We start from the raw sequence: 20,465 nt of genomic DNA, 5'->3' as shown, positions 1-20,465 counted from the left end.
AGAATAAACAAATCAATAGCTGGTGAAGAATTGGTTTTATTTATTTTTTTTGTATGCCATTTCTGGTGCACGATAAGTGATTAGGTGACTTTATTGTTTTGGTCGGTACAATTACAAAAATATTTACAGATTTATATTTTCTTATGTTTGGCTGCTGTTGCACACTAAAAGATCCTTTTTTTTGCAAAAACAGAGAGCTTTAATTTTCTATATATCTGCCAACAGAGTCATGTGGGGGCTTGTTTTTTTACAGGACAAGTTGACGTTTTTATTGGTACTATTTTTGAGCACATCAATTTTTTTTTATTGTTTTCTATTCCAATTTTTCAGCAGCAGAATGGACAAAAAACAGCAATTCAGGAATTGATTTTATTATTTTTTTTTTTAATGCCGTTCACCATGTAGTGAAATTGATAAGATATCTTTATCTTTCAGGTCAGTATGATTACAGCGATACCACAATTATATAATTTATTTATGATTTGCTGCTTTTACACAAATTATTTTATAGAAAAATAGAACTGGTTTTGCATCACTATATTCTGAGAGCTATAGCTTATTTTTATGGATATTTTAACACTTCACATTTTTATAGATCAGGTCATTCTGGCATGTTGATACGAAATATGTGTACTTTTTTGTTTTTACATAAGGATATGCATATATGGGTATATTTTTTTTTTTTTTTTATTTTGTGAATTTTTTTTAACCCCTTCATGACCTTGGGATTTTTCGTTTTTCCGTGTTTGTTTTTCACTCCCCTCCTTCCCAGAGCCATAACTTTTTTATTTTTCCGTCAATTTGGCCATGTGAGGGCTTATTTTTTGCGGGAAGAGTTGTACTTTTGAACGACATCATCTTTGTTTTTACCATGTCGTGTACTAGAAAACGGGAAAAAAATTCCAAGTGCGGTGAAATTGCAAAAAAAAGTGCAATCCCACGCTTGTTTTTTGCTTGGCTTTTTTGCTAGGTTCACTTAATGCTAAAACTGACCTGGCATTATGATTCTCCAGGTCACTACGAGGTCATAGACACCTAACATGACTAGGTTATTTTTTACCTAAGTGGTGAAAAAAAAATTCCAAACTTTGCTAAAAAAAAAAAAAAAATTGCGCCATTTTCCGATACTCGTAGCGTCTCCATTTTTCATGATCTGGGGTCGGTTGAGGGCTTATTTTTTGCGTGCCGAGCTGGCGTTTTTAATTATTCCAATTCGGTGCAGATACGTTCTTTTGATCGCCCGTTATTGCATTTTAATGCAATGTCGCGGCGACCAAAAAACGTAATTCTGGCATTTCGATTTTTTTTCTCGTTACGCCGTTTAGCGATCAGGTTAATGCTTTTTTTTTATTGATAGATTGGGCGATTCTGAACGTGGCGATACCAAATATGTGTAGGTTTGATTTTTTTTATTGATTTATTTTGATTGGGGCGAAAGGGGGGTGATTTAAACTTTAATATTTTTTTTATTTTTTTCACATTTTTTTTAAACTTTTTAAAAAAACTTTTGCCATGCTTCAATAGCCTCCATGGGAGGCTAGAAGCTGGCACAACGCCATCGGCTCTGCTACATAGCAGCGATCTGCTGTTCGCTGCTATGTAGTAGAAAATCAGATGTGCTGTGAGCGCCGACCACAGGGTGGCGCTCACAGCTACCGGCGATCAGTAACCATAGAGGTCTCAAGGACCTCTATGGTTACAATGGAGAAGCGTAGCCGACCTGCGATCATGTGACGGGGGTTGGCCATGCGCTCATATCCGGCCGCCCGGCCGGATGCGGTAGTTAAATGCCGCTGTCTGCGTTTGACAGCGGCATTTAACTAGTTAATAGCGGCGGGTGAATCGCGATTTCACCCGCCGCTATTGCGGGCACATGTCAGCTGTTCAAAACAGCTGACATGTCCCGGCTTTGATGCGGGCTCACCGCGGAGCCCTGCATCAAAGCAGGGGAGCTGACCTTGGACGTACTATCCCGTCCAAGGTCAGTAAGGGGTTAAATATATATATTTTTTACTTTATTACTTAGCAGCTCTATGGGAATTTAATTTTTATTACTCTGATCACTTGATATTGCAATGCTCCAGAACCGCAATGCATTACTGGCACTGTATGTGAGGGAAGATATGTATCACGGAGATTGCTTTCTTCCATGATCTAAAAACCCATAAGTTTCTCTCCAGCATGCCATGTGCTGAAGGAGTTAATCAGCCATGATAAGGGATGGGTTTGTAGGTGAGTAGGTCAGAGATGGGAAGGAGGCCTACTCACCATATCTCCCCTTCAAGGGTTTGACTGGGATGTAAAATGTACAGCCACTGTTTTTTTTTTTTTTGTTTGCTTTTTTTATCTGTGTTGTGGTTTGGAGAGGAGCGACTCCAGATGTGGCTACAGGTGGAGCTGAAGACACATTGTGGTCTGAACTGGTGAACCCCTCAGTAATCAGGACTTTGCTATACGTTATCTTTTGTTTTGCTGTTACGGCAGAAAGGTCATGTTTACTTTGCTGAACCCTGCTATGGTTTATGCTGTTCCGTAATAAACCAGCAGGTAATTTACCACAAGAAGCGTTCCTGTGTTTACCTCTGCAAGCAGCTGAGTGAGTGAGCCCCTCACACCAAAACAGGCCACTGTGTATGACAGACCCGAAAGTCATCATGAAGACATCGGCTTGCCAAGACCATTGGGCCCTCGTTACATCGCATGGGTGCTGATCAAACGGGAGGAGCCCCCTCACTCTTCCATCCTCCTAAATATTGTGATCGATATTGATAGCTGCATTTAGTGGGTTATACAGTTCCTGTGCCATGCACATTCGCCATGACGTACGTATGTGATATTGGTCGGGAACCCCTACCCGACATTTACGTATACAGTAGGTACGTCAAATGTCGTACATGGGAACAGGACAGCTGAGAGACACTTCGGGCCACCTCCAACTGAAAAAATGATACGGGAATGGAGGAACCAGGAGGATCAGCTGCAAAAAATGGACAAAGAAAAAATGTTTTCGTGGGCATGCCACATTTAGAAGTGGATGTGAAAGAGTGGATCATACGTCACAGGAACAATGGATATTCTGTATCTACAAAAATGATCATTTATGAAGCTAAACGTCTTGCTGCAGAAAAAGGCATTCAGGACTTCACAGGATCACCATCATGGTGCTATAGATTTATGAAGAGATGTAGCCTTGCTATGCGCACAAAAACTAGGATTCAACAAAAAAATACCTAAAGAATACGAAACCAAGATTGTGTCTTTTCACAAATTTGTACTGGATGCAAGAAAGAAAAATGGATACGAATTGACTCAGATTGGGAACATAGATGAAGTTCCGTTGACGTTCGATCTTCCATCAAACAAAACTGTTGTTGTGAAAGGTGCCAAACCTATAGCCGTGAAGACCTCAGGGCTAGTGTTGAGCGATACCGTCCGATACTTGAAAGTCTCGGCCGATACCGGCAAAGTATCGGATCTAATCCGATACCGATACCCGATACCAATACAAGTCAATGGGACTCAAGTATCGGACGGTATCCCTGATGGTTCCCAGGGTCTGAAGGAGAGGAAACTCTCCTTCAGGCCCTGGGATCCATATTACTGTGTAAAATAAAGAATTAAAATAAAAAATATTGCTATACTCACCTCTACGACGCAGCCTGCACCTTACCGAGGGAACCGGCAGCCTTCTTTGCTTAAAATGCGCGCGTTTACTGCCTTCCGTGACGTCACGGCTTCTGATTGGTCGCGTGCCGCCCATGTGACGGCGACGCGACCAATCACAACAAGCCGTGACGTAATTTCAGGTCCTGAATGCCTAATTCTAGGCATTCAGGATTTGAAAATTACATCACGGCTTGTGACTGGTCGCGTGCCGCCCATGTGACGGCGACGCGACCAATCACAACAAGCCGTGACGTAATTTTCAAATCCTGAATGCCTAGAATTAGTATCAGATCTCGGTATCGGAATTCCGATACCCGCAAGTATCGGCCGATACCCGATACTTGCGGTATCGGAATACTCAACACTACTCAGGGCATGAGAAAACCCATTATACAGTTGTGTTGTCCTGCTGTGCAGATGGCACTAAATTGCCTCCACTGCTGATTATCAAGAGAAAAACCATGCCAGAAGAGGCAATTCCAAGAGGAGTCATTGTTAATATTCATGAAAAGGGATGAATGGATGAAAATGGCATGAAGATATGGATAGAAAAAGTGTGGTCCAAACGTCCTGGAGGGCTTCTGAAAAAAAACTGCTCTATTAGTGCTGGACCAGTTTAGGGCACATATCACTGAAGCCACAAAAAGGAGATTTAAAGATTAGAAAACTGTAATTCCTGGTGGCTTACCAGTTAGTTGCAACCTTTGGACATTTCAATCAACAAACCGTTTAAAGTTTTCATGAGAGAAGAGTGGAATAAATGGATGGCTGCTGGAAACCATGATCTGACACCAACTGGACGAATGAAGAGGCCCACAATCGCCTAAGTTTGTGAATGGGTGAAAACCTCATGGCAGTCCGATAAGGATGAAACCATTGTGAAGTCCTTAAAAAAAAAAAAATGTGGCATCAGCAATGCCTTAGATGGCTCTGAAGATGACATCCTCTATGAACAGAGTGAAGAGAGTGATACTAGTGATTCTGAGGAACCGAGCTTCATAAATATGGACAGTAGTGACGAGGAGTTCTTGGGGTTCCCTGATGACTGAGGAGTTTCTGTACTTAAATCAACAAGGGTTGTTAATGTTGCTGCTGAGTTCTGTTTACATTTGCATTGCTGAAATGTTATGTTATTTATATTATTAAATATTTTACCCCATTATTTGCTTCAAAACACTTTTTTTTTATATTTTCAACGTCTAAAACCTAGATGCATATTATGGTTCGGTGCGTCTTATAGTCCAAAAAATAAGGTATGTATTTTTTATTTTATTTAATATAAATATATACACTACTCGCCATTGAAATTGCAACACCGAGAAGAAAAAAAATCAGGAAACTATTTGAAGCACAGGATTGATGGACATGTTGATGACAAGGAAATCATGAAATATTAGATGCAAAATTTTCAAAATATCTCGATTTATTCAGTATCGCATATGAGCTCCACGTATGGAGTCACACGTCTTAGCATACTATCAGTGAAGTTATTAATGGTTGTCTGAGGAATGTTCTGCCACACTGAATGCACTCAGACACCCCAACCATCAAAATCCACTGCTACCAGCTCCCTTTGCAATTGCTGACCAATGCCTTTTCAGATGTGCTTGATTGAAGACAAATCCAGAATCATTGCATGCCATGTTAGCATGTTTAGACCACACAAGTTGCTCACAGTAGCGCAAAGAATGGTTTGGTTCTGTCTTGAAAAATGACTTTTGGGAGACTTTCACATTCCCTCATGAAGACCTCTTCATGGAGTTGTCCTCATGGTCTCCAGATCAAGCTCCAACTATTATGGTTATGAAAACAAAAGTGTGACTCATCGCTTAAGAGGATACACCTCTAGTCCAGTCTCTATTGCCATCCTACTCTGCACCATAACAGCCTTTGAGAGCAGTGACATGAGGACAATAGGACACATTGCTCCATTCTTTGCATCTGACAAGACCATGAAGACGCTTTCATGATGGAAGGTCATACCTGTTCTACTCCCAGGATTATAATATAGAGTGGCATAATGTATGGTAGACAGATCCCTCTAGTCTTCATTTTAGGTACACTAATTGCTTGCCATTACACTGATTGGGTCAATGTTACCAGTGGTATGGTCAATTCATAAATGTCCCTTGAGCCGTTTCTCATCACTACAACATAAGGCCACATGCTGCTGGTGTCTCTCATTGAGCACATCTGAGACATCATTGGTCGGCAATTGGAGCTGCCAACCATTGATCTAATGATTCACTTGCCCAAATGCATTCAGCATGGCAGAACAGTCCTCAGACAACAAGTAATAGCCTCACATGTCTAGGCCTATTATCAGTAAGGTTAAGTTCACACGCGTGTATAAAAAAAAAAATCGTCTTGGTTACATCCAGAAAAAAAATGGGCGTTTTGAATTTAAATTGTCAACTGTATGCAATCAATAAATGATCCGTTTTTATACTTCAGCACTTATTAAAATTTACAACCTGTGACCAGCGTTAACCTTAAAGAGATCTAATGAATGTGCAGCGCCCCAGAGTCCTGGTCGTTGCAGTACTGTGGCTCCGCCACTAAGGGGAGCTATGGTACGTCTGATGGCACTGAAGGAGTTCATCTGATCAGGTATCACAGACACCAATACATTTCACCGCCGGGCCTCCAGGGGGAGTTAAGGGTTCTATTCATTAGGCCACTCCTCACAGACTGGTAAAACTGGGGGTCAGGCAGACAGGAAGAAAGCTGACTGGGTTGGAACCAGGCAACACCTTGTGGCAGAGGGTGTTGTGGGGGAAGATACAGTAGGGTCTCTGTCAGGGGTGGGATCCTGACAGAGGCTTGGCAACTTGAAAGAACGTAACGGGACCGTGCCTGCTCAGGATAGCGGCAGTGCCCAAGGAAGGATCAGAAGCGAGATAGATTGTGCTGAGTGAGAAACGAGATCAAAGCAATAAGGAGAATACCAGTAGGAGTCGTGCTGTAAGACCAAGGCAACATTCTACTGAGGCGCACAACCGGTGGCCGGAACGCCGAGGGAGTATCATAACATTCAGCTTCAAACAATACTCTAAACAGCGGCAGGACAGTCAGTCTAAGGCGGGCTGTCTCACTTAAATCACCTATGCAGTCTTGGGGGGCAACTTGTGGAGAGGGGCGACTCTAGGGTACCGGAAGAGCTCCGAGCCTACCCGTCAAACGGGTGCCATCCCAACCGTAACATCAGGGAGGGACGGAGGATTAGCAGAACATCATCTAATCGAGTTGTGAGGGAACTTAAGAAACAGACACAACAGTTGTGGGGACTTTCCGTAAGCACAGCAGGGAAGGACCGCAACACATAGCGCCAGAAGGAAGGCACAGATTTCCCACCTGCTAAGAGAACTCTGGAGGTGCCATTGGACCGGCCGGACTTGCGCAGCCTGGTTATCCAGATTCCGGACTGAGGACCCAGAGATCTTCAGTAAAGAGGTAAAGAGACTTCAAACTTGGTGTCCCCGTTATTTACTGCACTGCACCACTATCATCATCATCCATTTACACCGAAATCTACCATTTTACTGTGCGCCCCTCGGCAGGGTCACGGACCGGGGCCTAGCCACCGTGACAACCCCAGAGCAGAGACTCAGAGGCCCGGTACCGGGTACCCCTCGGCCCTGCGGCAGTGGGGGCGCTACAACTTGGCGTCACGAACAGGATCTACTTAAGCCTGAAGAATCAGGTCATGTGTGCCTTGGAACTGTGATTTACTGTGCTTGGACTGTACTTTATTGCAAGGACTGTGCTGCGCTATTTGCCGCCAAAAGTTCCCGCCAAAAGTCGCCGCCATTGCAGCGTCACAGGGAGCGCAGAGGAAGAAGAAGGGCGTGCCATGGGAGGAGACTACCAAAGCAGCGCCAGAAGTAGCGACCGCCCCCTCCAACTCCTGCTGCGAGAGGACGACCTACCCAGCAGCAGAGGAGAACCGCCCCCTGATTTGCAACGGCGGGAACGAGGTGAAGGAGGAACCCGGCCTCGGAGAAATGGCGGAGCCAGGTGCATGCGTTGCCGCCGAATGCCAGACAGCGACGATGAGCAGCAAGTGCCCGAGCAACGGCGAGGTGATCTCGGCTTGCCCTCACCCATCAGAGGCGGACTCGCGTCCACCGCCGGTGAAGGACCTGAACTCCTTGGAGCCGTCAGTGGAGGAGCCGAGCCTACCTATCCCAGGCACGGAACCATGGAGGGCGGAGCCACATCAAGAGGTGACTCCGGAAGAGCCGCGGTCCGGGCTGCAGCCAATTCCAGTGTCCTTGTCAACGGAACAGATCGACGTCAGTGGAATCACATCAGGCGCAGGTATGGACGGCACCCCTACTCCCCCGGCCGATTCTGCTCCCCCGACCGATCCGGCTCCCCTGACCGATCCCGCTCCTGTGAGCGCTCCTCACCCCAGCAATAATCGTTTCTTCTCGGTGGAGCGGGTGATCCTCACCTCTAACGCGATGGGGAAGCTAGTGCCTCCGCTACCAACCAAGATGGGAGAACCCATAGATGTGGGCCCAGATGGGGTGATCCTCCGGTGGGACACCCCCTGGACCGGGCCGGATGGAGCCCGGGAGGATGGCCTCACCCTTGCCGTGCTCACTTGGGAGCAATATAAGCAATGTCTAATCCACCACTGGAAGGGTCGAGACGAGGCTGAACCACATGATACACAACGTAGAAAGTCTGCGCACGGCAGGAAAGACGTGGTAAAGCGGGGAACTGTGCTGGCCTACCACCCGAAGAGGGGATGGGGCTCCATACAGGAATCGGGACTGCCAACTGATGTCTTTGTTACTAGTTACAACGTGAAAACCCCCTGCTGCAGTCGAGATGGTGACCCATTACAAAGGGGGGATCAGGTGACCTACACCCGTCATCGGAGTGCACAAGGATGGTGCGCCCGGAACGTTCGGCGGTGTGAGCCTGAGAGAGTGCCCCCTGTTGTCCCGATCATGACTGATCCCGATTTGCCAGATCTTGTTACTATCACCACCGTACGCCTTGTAGCGGCTACTGAACTTGCAAGCAGGATTAGCCTTCAAATCCAGACACCGGCTGATCTGATGGCATCTGAGAGACCAACTACTAGTACAGGTGCTGCATCGGCCGGGGAAAGAAGACCACCCCCCACATTACAAGATGAGTAAGATAATACTACTCTTAAAATATGTATATAGTTACTGTTCTTCTGTTTTGCTGCTAAACCCGATCAGGGTTAACTTTTTAAAGGGATCCCTTTGTTGACCCGGGATCCCTATTGTTTTGTTTGTATTTTTCAAGTTTTGCACAAAGTTTCCAGAACTGCCGCAATCATGAACAGTGCATGATACAAACTTTTTGTAAATAGTTTGCACCTTATTAAAGGTGCTCCCTACTGGTTTTACTTCAAAAAAGGACTCTTTGTGAAGATACCACACTGGAACCTTTGCCGAGTACGGACTGGTAGCTTGAGAAGATATGCTACCTCATAGAGACTTGGTCCCCTCTTAAAGGGGATGTTCATTTGTTGCACTTAAATGGTGATATTGCTTTAAGACAGGTAGCAATAATGTTTTGACGAAAAGAAAGTGATGATAATGTCTGTATGAGAAAGTTATATGTATCCAACTAGTTAATTGTAAAGAAATGCTGATAATGTTCCCTGAAAGAAAGTGAAAGCTAGAAGAAGGATGCAGTGGGCCCGTAGGGATAGACGTAGTGTCCTGCATACGTGTTAGTAAGAAAGTAATGAGAAGGTTTAATGTTATATAGAAAATGTTTGATAATGTTGATAGACAACGAGGACAGAAGGTGAACCCTGAGTCCTCCTAGGAGCCATATAGAGATGGCTCAGTGCTCTTAAAAAAAACCAAAAAAAAACTGAAAGTAGTGTTATGTTCTATACTGTGTATAGTAGTTGAAAAGACAGAAGGCTCGGGCTGAAAGGAGCGGTCCTGTAAGAAAGGAGAGGCAGTAGGTCTGGTGCCGTTAGGGCAGGCGGTCCTGCAGATTTAAAGAAGGAGGATGTAAAAGTTAAATTGCCTTATAATGTGATTATAAGAAGGTCTTTAGCGGATTCAGAGTGTACATCCTTAAAGGCGATGTTAAGTTATTGTTCAAAAGTTTGCACTAAGTAGAATACCCGGTTGGGTAACAGGAGTTATTTATAGCCTGTAATTTATAATGTTAACCATGTTTGTAACGTTCAAGTGTCCTCACCTCCCATAAAGGGAAGCTTTGTTCAAATATACTTATTGTTATTGCACTCAACAAAACTGTATGTCTTTTTGCTAACTTGTATTGTTGTTTTTCTTCCCAGTCCCGGAGTACTGTGTTTAACCAGGGGGGAGTGCAGCGCCCCAGAGTCCTGGTCGTTGCAGTACTGTGGCTCCGCCACTAAGGGGAGCTATGGTACGTCTGATGGCACTGAAGGAGTTCATCTGATCAGGTATCACAGACACCAATACATTTCACCGCCGGGCCTCCAGGGGGAGCTAAGGGTTCTATTCATTAGGCCACTCCTCACAGACTGGTAAAACTGGGGGTCAGGCAGACAGTTAGGAAGAAAGCTGACTGGGTTGGAACCAGGCAACACCTTGTGGCAGAGGGTGTTGCGGGGGAAGATACAGTAGGGTCTCTGTCAGGGGTGGGATCCTGACAGAGGCTTGGCAACTTGAAAGAACGTAACGGGACCGTGCCTGCTCAGGATAGCGGCGGTGCCCAAGGAAGGATCAGAAGCGAGATAGATTGTGCTGAGTGAGAAACAAGATCAAAGCAATAAGGAGAATACCAGTAGGAGTCGTGCTGTAAGACCAAGGCAACATTCTACTGAGGCGCACAACCGGTGGCCGGAACGCCGAGGGAGTATCATAACATTCAGCTTCAAGCAATACTCTAAACAGCGGCAGGACAGTCAGTCTAAGGCGGGCTGTCTCACTTAAATCACCTATGCAGTCTTGGGGGGCAACTTGTGGAGAGGGGCGACTCTAGGGTCCCGGAAGAGCTCTGAGCCTACCCGTCAAACGGGTGCCGTCCCAACCGTAACATCAGGGAGGGACGGAGGATTAGCAGAACATCATCTAATCGAGTTGTGAGGGAACTTAAGAAACAGACACAACAGTTGTGGGGACTTTCCGTAAGCACAGCAGGGAAGGACCGCAACACATAGCGCTAGAAGGAAGGCACAGATTTCCACCTGCTAAGAGAACTCTGGAGGTGCTATTGGACCGGCCGGACTTGCGCAGCCTGGTTATCCAGATTCCGGACTGAGGACCCAGAGATCTTCAGTAAAGAGGTAAAGAGACTGCAAACTTGGTGTCCCCGTTATTTACTGCACTGCACCACTATCATCATCATCATCCATTTACACCGAAATCTACCATTTTACTGTGCGCCCCTCGGCATGGTCACGGACCGGGGCCTAGCCACCATGACAACCCCAGAGCAGAGACTCAGAGGCCCGGTACCGGGTACCCCTCGGCCCTGCGGCAGTGGGGGCGCTACAACTGCGCCATATCTGCTGCGCCAATGGACTGATGTTCTTAGTCTGGTAGGGCGCCAATATTCATAGCCCCGTCCAAGCCTATTAATAATAATAATAATAATCTTTATTTTTATATAGCGCTAACATATTTTGCAGCGTTTTACAGTTTTGCACACATTATCATCGCTGTCCCCATTGGGGCTCACAATCTAAATTCCCTATCAGTATGTCTTTGGAATGTTGGAGGAAACCCACGCAAACACGGAGAGAACATACAATCTCCTTGCAGATGTTGTCCTTTGTGGGATTTGAACCCAGGACTCCAGTGCTGTTAAGCATATGTTGATTAGTAAATATAGGGGGACCCCACGTCATTTTTTGGTGGGTCCACGCTATAATAATCAGTAAAGCTTAAGCAAACAGGTGTGAGATGTTGTTATTAATTTGCTGGGAACCTTTACGGCTATTGACCCCTTCCCAGAATATGAACATCAGCTACCAGCTGTTGGCTTTCACTCAGCTGGTTAAGAAAATGAAAGGGTAGCCCATGCTGTTTTTTTTTTAAATGTATTTATTTAATACACAATATACACATACAGCAGGTGCTGACTCCAGCTCCCATCAGCGTCACCTGGCTGTGCTGATTGCAGGGAGATCAGGCGACAATAGTGAGAGCTGCATTAAGCACCTGGTGCCTGGGAACAGCGCTAACTGTATTGCTTTTCCTTGGATGCCACACACAAACATGGATAGCACCAGTACTGGTTTTTCCAGTACTGGTACTATCAAGACTAGTGATGAGTGAGTATACTCGTTGTTTGGGTTTTCCCAAGCACGCTCAGGTGGTCTCCCAGTATTTGTGAGTGCTCGGAGATTTCTTTTTTTGTTGACGCAGCTGCATGATTTGCAGCTGCTAGACAGCTTGAATACATGTGGGGATTCCATAGCAACAAGGCAACCCCCATATGTACTGAGCCTGGCAAGCAGCCATAAATAATGCAGCTGCATCGACAAAAACGAAATCTCCGAGCACTCACAAATACTCGGAGACCACACGAATGTGCTCGGGAAATCAAGACATGTGAAGGGACCCTACAGATTTGTCCCTCTTAAGCTCCAGCACAACCCACCCTGCTCAACTTCCCCAAACTGACTAACCAGTGAACACATGGCCTGGTTCTAGCCATAGCTATCCATGTGCATCTAATCAGTACCTATATAGTGATAGGACTTAACCCTAGCCCACCTAGCTTTCTTACATTGGTTGATACTTATGGGATGCAATTTTTTTGCACACCCATAGATTTTTTTTTTGTTGCACAGACTTGGTCACTGAAAAAAAAATGCACATTTGAATAGCCTAATTGAATAACTTTAGTCTGAATGCTGTCAGTTTTTTCACAGGCAGCCCTCGGACCAAAAATACAGTCATGTGAATTTGTCATAAGACCGTTTATTTCTACTCTGGGTCATCTTACTTGATCCTAAATAAATCATATACTTTGTAAATTTTATCTCTATTTTTTATCATTTGCTTATCATTAATACACTGATTGCTGAAACCTGAAACTGGCATTGGCGGTAAATGTAGATACCATTTGTGGCAACATTTACATTGCCTAGGACACAGTTTATTAGATTGTGTTGCTGGGAGTTGTTCCCTTTTTTTGAGGATGTGATTTTTAATATATCACTTACTTTCTTTCTCTTCTTGTGACACAGATGCACATCCATCAGCTGGAGTACTATGAAGTAGCAGCGTGCACTAAACACCATTTCTGCAGCATCCAGTATTATAGAGATCACCCAGAGACATAATGTAGTGCTCTGTAAGATAAAACAAAGGGATCGTCCATAATATCTCACTGCATCATGGTTTTATAGGAGATGACCCACTCTATTGCAATCTGGGATCAAAATATAGTAATTCAGCTGTGCTCCATCACTTACATAGATTCGCGTAGGATCAAAGGGACATTCATGTGATATCTGTATCAGCTGCAGGTTGGAGAATGTACATGTAGACAGCAGAGTACGTCCCTCATTAGCCACCGTGATTATAACAGACACAGTAAGGCCTACTGTACAGGCCGCAGAGACTACTGCATTAATTATACTCAGAGTCACAGCTGCCCAGCGCTGCAAAAATAAGCACAATGTCAGTAAGTAAGGACACCATTACTGTATGGTTTATAATGAAATATTAAACACAGAAGACATTTAATCCCATTAATCCTTCATTCCCAACCTCAAATAGTACCCGTACGTCATATGTTCTTTCTCACCAAAGAAGTGTGTGCTAGGTACCGCGAGAGAACGATAGCCACAATTCCACAGGATATGCTCTGAGGAAAGAAGGTACAATAATTACTAAGTATCACGGCTGCAAAATCTCAATTATTAGGAAGTACAAAATATGGGTTCTAAAGTGGTACCCAACAATAGGTTTCTGTATTAATGAGAATAATAATAAACTTATTTAATTTCCACAGTTTCATAAAGCATATATGGATACACAAAACTATAATGAAGTCATTAAATATGTTGGATGTATATATGGTTTTGGAGCAAAGGTGGGCGATTAATTTTCCCAAGGGGCCAAATTAGATACTGCAACTATTGTGGAGGGCCGGAGCAAGTGAACAAAATTAGTTCTGCTTATTATTATTGTTTTATACAAATTTTTATCACTGAATATTGAACACAATTAAGTCTGTTGACTAGTTACTACTGCTCATAAATATTACGATAGGGCTTTTTATAACTTGCATGCTTGCCTGTATCAGCAAATTAAATCCATATAATTTACTGCTTTTTATAAAGTTTATATAAAGCAGTAAATCGTACTGTTTCTGCTATTATGGCCTTGTATTTTGAACAATAACTCTCAACACAATATAATGCCCCACAGTCCCAATGCTCAGCATGATGTCCCCACTTATCCGGCCCCCAAGCAGATTCCCAGGGACCTTAGTGCTTGGGTATTTTGACAGTCCCGACCCATTTATTTTTTCTTTCTCTGTGTGAAAGTGCACGCAGTGTTCACTACTGACCACTTAGCGTTATTTGTATGGCTCCCAAAAGACGGTATAAATATCCAAATGGCTGTTGGGAGATAAAAAGGTTTCCCCCTGGTCTAGAGCCTGGAAAACATCTTCAACCAAACATGGCACATCTAATATTCACTGCTCAAAAAAATAAAGGGAACACTAAAATCCCACATCCTAGATATCACTGAATGAAATATTCCAGTTGTAAATGTTTATGCATTACATAGTGGAATGTGTTGACAACAATAAAACCTAAAAATGATCAACGTAAATCACAACTAATATCCCACGGAGGTCTGGAGGTGGAATGATGCTCAAAATCAAAGTGGAAAATGAAGTTACAGGCTGATCCAACTTCAGTGGAAATGCCTCAAGACAAGGATATGATGCTCAGTAGTGTGTGTGGCCTCCACGTGCCTATGCGATCTCCCTACAACATCTGGGCATGCTCCTGATGAGGCAGCAGATGGTCTCCTGAGGGTATCCTCCCAGACCTGGACTAAAGCATCCGCCAACTCCTGGACAGTCTGTGGTGCAACGTGACGTTGGTAGATGGTGTGAGACATGTAGTCCCAGATGTGTTCAATCTGATTCAGGTCTGGGGAACGGGCGGGCCAGTCCATAGCTTCAATGCCTCCATCTTGCAGGAACTGCTGACACACTCCAGCCACATGAGGTCTGGCATTGTCCTGCATTAGGAGGAACCCAGGGCCAACTGCACCAGAATATGGTCTCACAAGGGGTCGGAGGATCTCATCTCTGTACCTAATGGCAGTCAGGCTACCTCTGGCGAGCACATGGAGGGCTGTGCGGCCCTCCAAAGAAATGCCACCTCACACCATTACTGATCCACTGCCAAACCGGTCAAGCTGAAGGATGTTGCAGGCAGCAGATCGCTCTCCATAGCGTCTTCAGACTCTGTCACGTCTGTCACACGTGCTCAGTGTGAACCTGCTTTCATCTGTGAAGGGCACAGGGCACCAGTGGCGAATTTGCCAATCCTGGTGTTCTGTGGCAAATGCCAAGTGTCCTGCACGGTGTTGGGCTGTGAGCACAACCCCCATCTGTGGACATCGGGCACTCGGACCATCCTCATGGAGTCGGTTTCTAACCGTTTGGGCAGACACATTCATATTTGTTGCCTGCTGGAGGTCATTTTGCAGGGCTCTGGCAGTGCTCCTCCTGTTCCTCTTTGCACAAAGGCTAAGGTAGCGGCCCTACTGCTGTGTTGTTGCCCTCCTATGGCCTCCTCCACATCTCCTGGTAGTGCCTCCAGCCTCTGGACACTACGCTGACAGACACAGAAAACCTTTTTGCCACAGCTCACATTGATGTGCCATCCTGGATGAGCTGCACTACCTGAGCCAGTTGTGTGAGTTGTAGAGTCCGTCTCATGCTACCATGAGTGTGAAAGCACAACTAACATTCGAAAGTGACCGAAACATCAGCCAGAAAGCATTGGCACTGAGATGTGGTCTGTGGTCCCCACCTGCAGAACCACTCCTTTATTGAGTGTGTCTTGATAATTGCCAATAATACTCTACTTGCACAACAGCATGTGAAATTGATTGTCAAACAGTGTTGCTTCCTAATTGGACAGTTTGATTTCACAGAAGTTTGATTTACTTGGAGTTATATGCTGTTGGTTAAAGGGAACTTGTCACCCCGTTTTTTCAAGATGAGATAAAAATAGCGTTAAATAGGGGCAGAGCTGTGCTTTACATTAGTGTATTTTTTGTGCCTTTATTCCCCACCTATGCTGCCGAAATACCTTTGTAAAGTCGCCGTTTTGGGCTGTCACTCATGCTGGTCTGGTCATATGGGCGTGGTGACATCGTTGTTTCTCCCCCACCTCTTGCTCATCTTTCCGTTGGTGGCGTAGTGGTGTGCGCATGCCCAATAGGCAAATCCACTGCGGAGCTGAAGGAGAAGAGCGCGATCTGCGCTACTCAGCGGTTTATCGGTGGGCGCGGCCATCTTCCTGAGGCCGCGCGTGCGCAGATGGTAGTGCTCGGCTTCCCGGGGCTTCAGGAAAATGGCCACGGGATGCCGCGCATGCGCAGATGGAGATTGCGGCGGCATTTTCCTGAAGCAGAGATGCAAACTCTGTCTGTGGATGGATACCATGCTTGGCATAGGTGGTTTTCCTTTATTGGATGTTTTCCTTTATTGGATGCTGCCCTTCCCTTGGTTGTTCCTTCCCGGGGAAAGGCCTGGCCATTCACTGCCTGCGTTGAGAAACACGTGATGGTGTCTCCGCAGCTCCTCTACTTGCATTTGCATATTTGGGGGCAGTGTTCTGGATCATTGCGTTGAGAAACACGTGATGGTGTCTCCGCAGTGTTGGATGTTTTGGTCTCCACGAGGTCAATCATCCGTGCCTTTATAGTCTTTCTACTAGGCACTGCTCCTGATAGCCAGTTTCCTACTCCACACTGATGAGGGGCAAAAACCCCGAAACAGCTGTCTGTGGATGGATACCATGCTTGGCATAGGTGGTTTTCCTTTATTGGATGTTTTCCTTTATTGGATGCTGCCCTTCCCTTGGTTGTTCCTTCCCGGGGAAAGGCCTGGCTATTCACTGCTTGCGTTGAGAAACACGTGATGGTGTCTCCGCAGCTCCTCTACTTGCATTTGCATATTTGGGGGCAGTGTTCTGGATCACTGCGTTGAGAAACACGTGATGGTGTCTCCGCAGTGTTGGATGTTTTGGTCTCCACGAGGTCAATCATCCGTGCCTTTATAGTCTTTCTACTAGGCACTGCTCCTGATAGCCAGTTTCCTACTCCACACTGATGAGGGGCAAACACCCCGAATCAGCTGTCTGTGGGTAGGAGTGCCTCTCGGCCTTTTGGCTGCGATCTTGTGTCGCAGTCAGAGGGTGCGAGTGTTTCTTTGCAGCGTGCTGCTAATTTTCGTCTGCGATATTCGTATCGGCAGTGAAGACTGAAGATGTTTGTCAAGAATACGATTCGTTTGGTCGTGGAGGATGGTGCCAAAAACAACGTGGTATATGTGGTTCGTGACCTGCTGGAGGGAAAGGCTGGAGCTCATCGGACTGACATTTTCAGTGTGAATGAATTTCACAACCAAGGTATATATGACGTAACCTTTGTGAGTGAGCCTTGCTGTCTAACTGTCTTCGAGTGGTTAAGAAGCCATGATGGTGACCCCTGCCTGGGGGGAGTGCGGGTGGAGCCTTTGTTTGGGCTCATGGAGAAAGTAGTGACTGTAACCGTGTACAATCCTTACACAGAAGTAAAGGTACCGTCACACTAAGCGACGCTGCAGCGATATAGACAACGATCCGATCGCTGCAGCGTCGCTGTTTAGGTCGCTGTAGAGATGTCAAACACAGCAGCTCCAGAACGATGCAGGAGCGATCCTGTGACGTAACGGTGACTCACTTATCGTTCTCACAGGTCGTTAGCTCCATGTTTAACATTGCTGGCATCGTTGCTTTTACTGTCAAACACGACGATACACGCCGACCTGACGACCAAATAAAGTTCTGGACTTCTAGCTCCGACCAGCGATATCACAGCAGGATCCTGATCGCTGCTGCGTGTCAAACTAAACGATATCGCTAGCGAGGACGCTGCAACGTCACGGATCGCTAGCGATATCGTTATAAAGTCGTTTAGTGTGACGGTACCTTAAGGCTGCTGGAGCAGTTCCTGGCTCGGTACTGCGAATATGTAAAAAGTGGAGAGAAACAGAGAAATTGTTTGGGCATTTTTAATTGTAAATATGTGTTTCGTGTGAAACTGAGGAAAGACCCAAGCTGTTTGGGAGGCTTTACCCATCCCCCGGCGAACTTTTCAGTGGCGGGTCATAGGGGCTTTCTGTCGTATGCAGGGCAGCCTCTATACTGCAGGAAGTGTTTTCAATTTGGGCACTTACAGAACACATGTGAGAAGAGCATGGTTTGTCGTAACTGCAAGCAAGAAGGCCATACAGCGGCTCAGTGTCCGATGCCACGTGAATGTGACCAGTGTGGTAATACAGGGCACCTGTATAAGGACTGTCCATATGGTGTGCCAAGGAGGCCAACTAGAGAGGAGGAGAGGCGGGAGGAGGAAGAAAAGAAACGTAGGGAGGAGCGGAGGCAGGAGGAGGAAAAAAAGAGAGAGGAGGAGGTTAAGAAACGGGAGGAGGAGAGGAAGCGGGAGGAAAGCGAGGCATCTGCGCAGCAAAGCGCTGAGGTAATTCCGCCCTCCATGGTTGAGAGACGGCGGGATAGACGGCAGGAGGACAAGGAGGCTGAAAGGAGGAAGGAGGAGCTGGAGGACAAGTTATTCTGGAGAGCTGCAAAGCAAGAAGAGCGTGCTATGGTTAAAAATAAAAAGAAAAAAAAGGAGGCCCCAGTTACCAAAGATGAGGAGTTGGGTGGTTTGATGGATTTTGACACTTCTGGGGCGGAGGAGATGGCTGCGTCATTGATTGTTGATTCTGATCCAGAAAGCATTGGCGTTTTTTCCTCAGAAGAGGAGCCTGGAGGTCGAAAGTGTCCCAGGGAGGGTGGTGGGGAAATCTGTGATGAAGGTGGAGGGCCCCAGAGGAAGGCTGGGCAGAAGAAGGCGCGTGTGGAGGAGTGTATGGAGGTCAGCGGCTCTGAAAGCTGCTCAGCGCAGATGGTGGAGGAGGACAGTGGCGGTGCTGTGTAGATATGTGCTATTATTTCAGTAGCTAGGTGATTTTGTATATAGCATTTGCCTTTAAATTTTTTTTTTTTTTTTTTCTTTCCTTTTGGTTTGTTTTTCATGTAAGTTGAGTAATGTCATGTTCGTAGGTTATTTTTTTTAGTATTTTTTTGTGTATGTGATGGGTTTTGTACTCATATCACAAAATGTGAGGGTCTTTAAAAGCAGGTGGCGGCGGGCAGCCATTTTGGATTTTTTTGCAACCCAGAATGCAGGAATTTTTTGTCTGCAGGAGTGTGGGATTGTGGATGGTGTGAAGGGGAGTGAATGGCCTCATGGTGCGTCTGTGTGGTCAGGGAGTGCCTGTAATAAAAATGATGGTGTGGGTTTTTTGGTGAAGGGAAATGATGTGAGTTTGTGTGACTATATGGTGATTGAGGTTGGAAGGTGTGTGTTGGCTAATTTTGAGTTTAGAAATGTTCGTTTTTGCGTTATTAATGTATATGCGCCTGTGGATAAACATGAGCGTAGGGTTTTATTTGAAAAAATTAAGTTTTTTATTCCAGGAAGAGTGCCTGTTGTGATAGTGGGTGATATGAACTGTGATGTGGGAAGTGTGAATGTCGATGCATCAGGGAAAGTGTTAATGGATATGGTGAGTGATTTTGGTTTAAAAGATATGCAGCGGGCATGCAAGATAACTCCGTTGTTAAATACGTTTTTTTCTGACAGTGGGAGGGTGGAGTCTAGATTGGACTATTGTTTTGTTTCAAAAAATCTGATTCCTGTTAGTTATGCACAGGAGAGGGTGTTTTTTTCGGATCATGTGTGTATGAAGTGTGAATTGGATTTGCATGTTAATGAGGTGGCTGGGAAAGGTGTGTGGAAGTTGAATGTGAGTTTGCTGGAAGGAGGGGGGGTGAGAGAGGAGTATGAAAGACATTATGCAGAGTGGTGTGGGTGCAGGAGTGATTTCAGAAATGTGTGTGAATGGTGGGATTGGGTTAAATGGAGAAGCAAGAGTTTTTTTAAAAAACTCGGGTACAAGTGTGCGGCTGCAAAGAGAGAAAGGTTTGTTTTTTTAAATGCAAGATTGAGTTTGTTGTATAAGTTGAGGGCGGGAGGGATGGATGTGAGTGAAGATTTAGTGAAAGTGAAAAAAGAAGTGAATGATTTTTTGTTAGAAAGAGGGAGGAGTATTGTGTATAGGGCCAAATTAGAGAATTTGGAGAAGAATGAGAAGTGTTCGCGGTTTTTCTTTAAGAAAGTTTTTGGGAAGAGACAGAGTATGAGTGTTTTGAATGGGATGGATGGAAATGAAGTTAGTGGCGCGGACTTGTGTGAGGAAGTGGCAAAGTTTTATGATGATTTGTATGCTGTGAAATGGAGGGATGAAGGTTTGGAGGGTGAGGTGTTGAGTGTTTTGGAAAATAGTTTGAATAGGATAGAAAGGGAAAGTTTGATGGGTGAGGTGACGGGTGAAGAAGTATGGAAGGTGGTGTGCAGTATGGCACTGAATAAAACACCGGGGGAGGATGGTCTACCGGTGGAATTTTATCGTGTGATGTGGGATGTGATTGGGAAGGATTTTGTGGATGTATGTAAGTATATGTGGGCGAACGCAGAGGTGGCAAA

At 45.4% G+C, this 20,465-nt stretch overlaps 1 protein-coding gene across 4 annotated transcripts in view; it reads right to left on the bottom strand.

The window, feature by feature from the left end:
* Positions 1-20,465, bottom strand: part of TMEM54 (transmembrane protein 54) — a 214,181-nt gene that overhangs the window by 113,463 nt on the left and 80,253 nt on the right. For all 4 annotated transcript variants that reach the window (XM_077295994.1, XM_077295992.1, XM_077295991.1 and 1 more), the window contains exons 3-5: positions 13,423-13,482; positions 13,088-13,276; positions 12,836-12,964 (exon numbers count right to left, since the gene is read on the bottom strand). In XM_077295994.1, coding sequence (XP_077152109.1) covers positions 12,836-12,964; positions 13,088-13,276; positions 13,423-13,482 — 378 coding nt within the window. The remainder of the gene's footprint in view (positions 1-12,835; positions 12,965-13,087; positions 13,277-13,422; positions 13,483-20,465) is intronic.

The sequence above is a fragment of the Ranitomeya variabilis genome, chromosome 3 (assembly GCF_051348905.1).
Source record: "Ranitomeya variabilis isolate aRanVar5 chromosome 3, aRanVar5.hap1, whole genome shotgun sequence".
Lineage (NCBI taxonomy): Eukaryota > Metazoa > Chordata > Amphibia > Anura > Dendrobatidae > Ranitomeya > Ranitomeya variabilis.
This window is presented reverse-complemented; position numbering and strand designations above follow the sequence as displayed.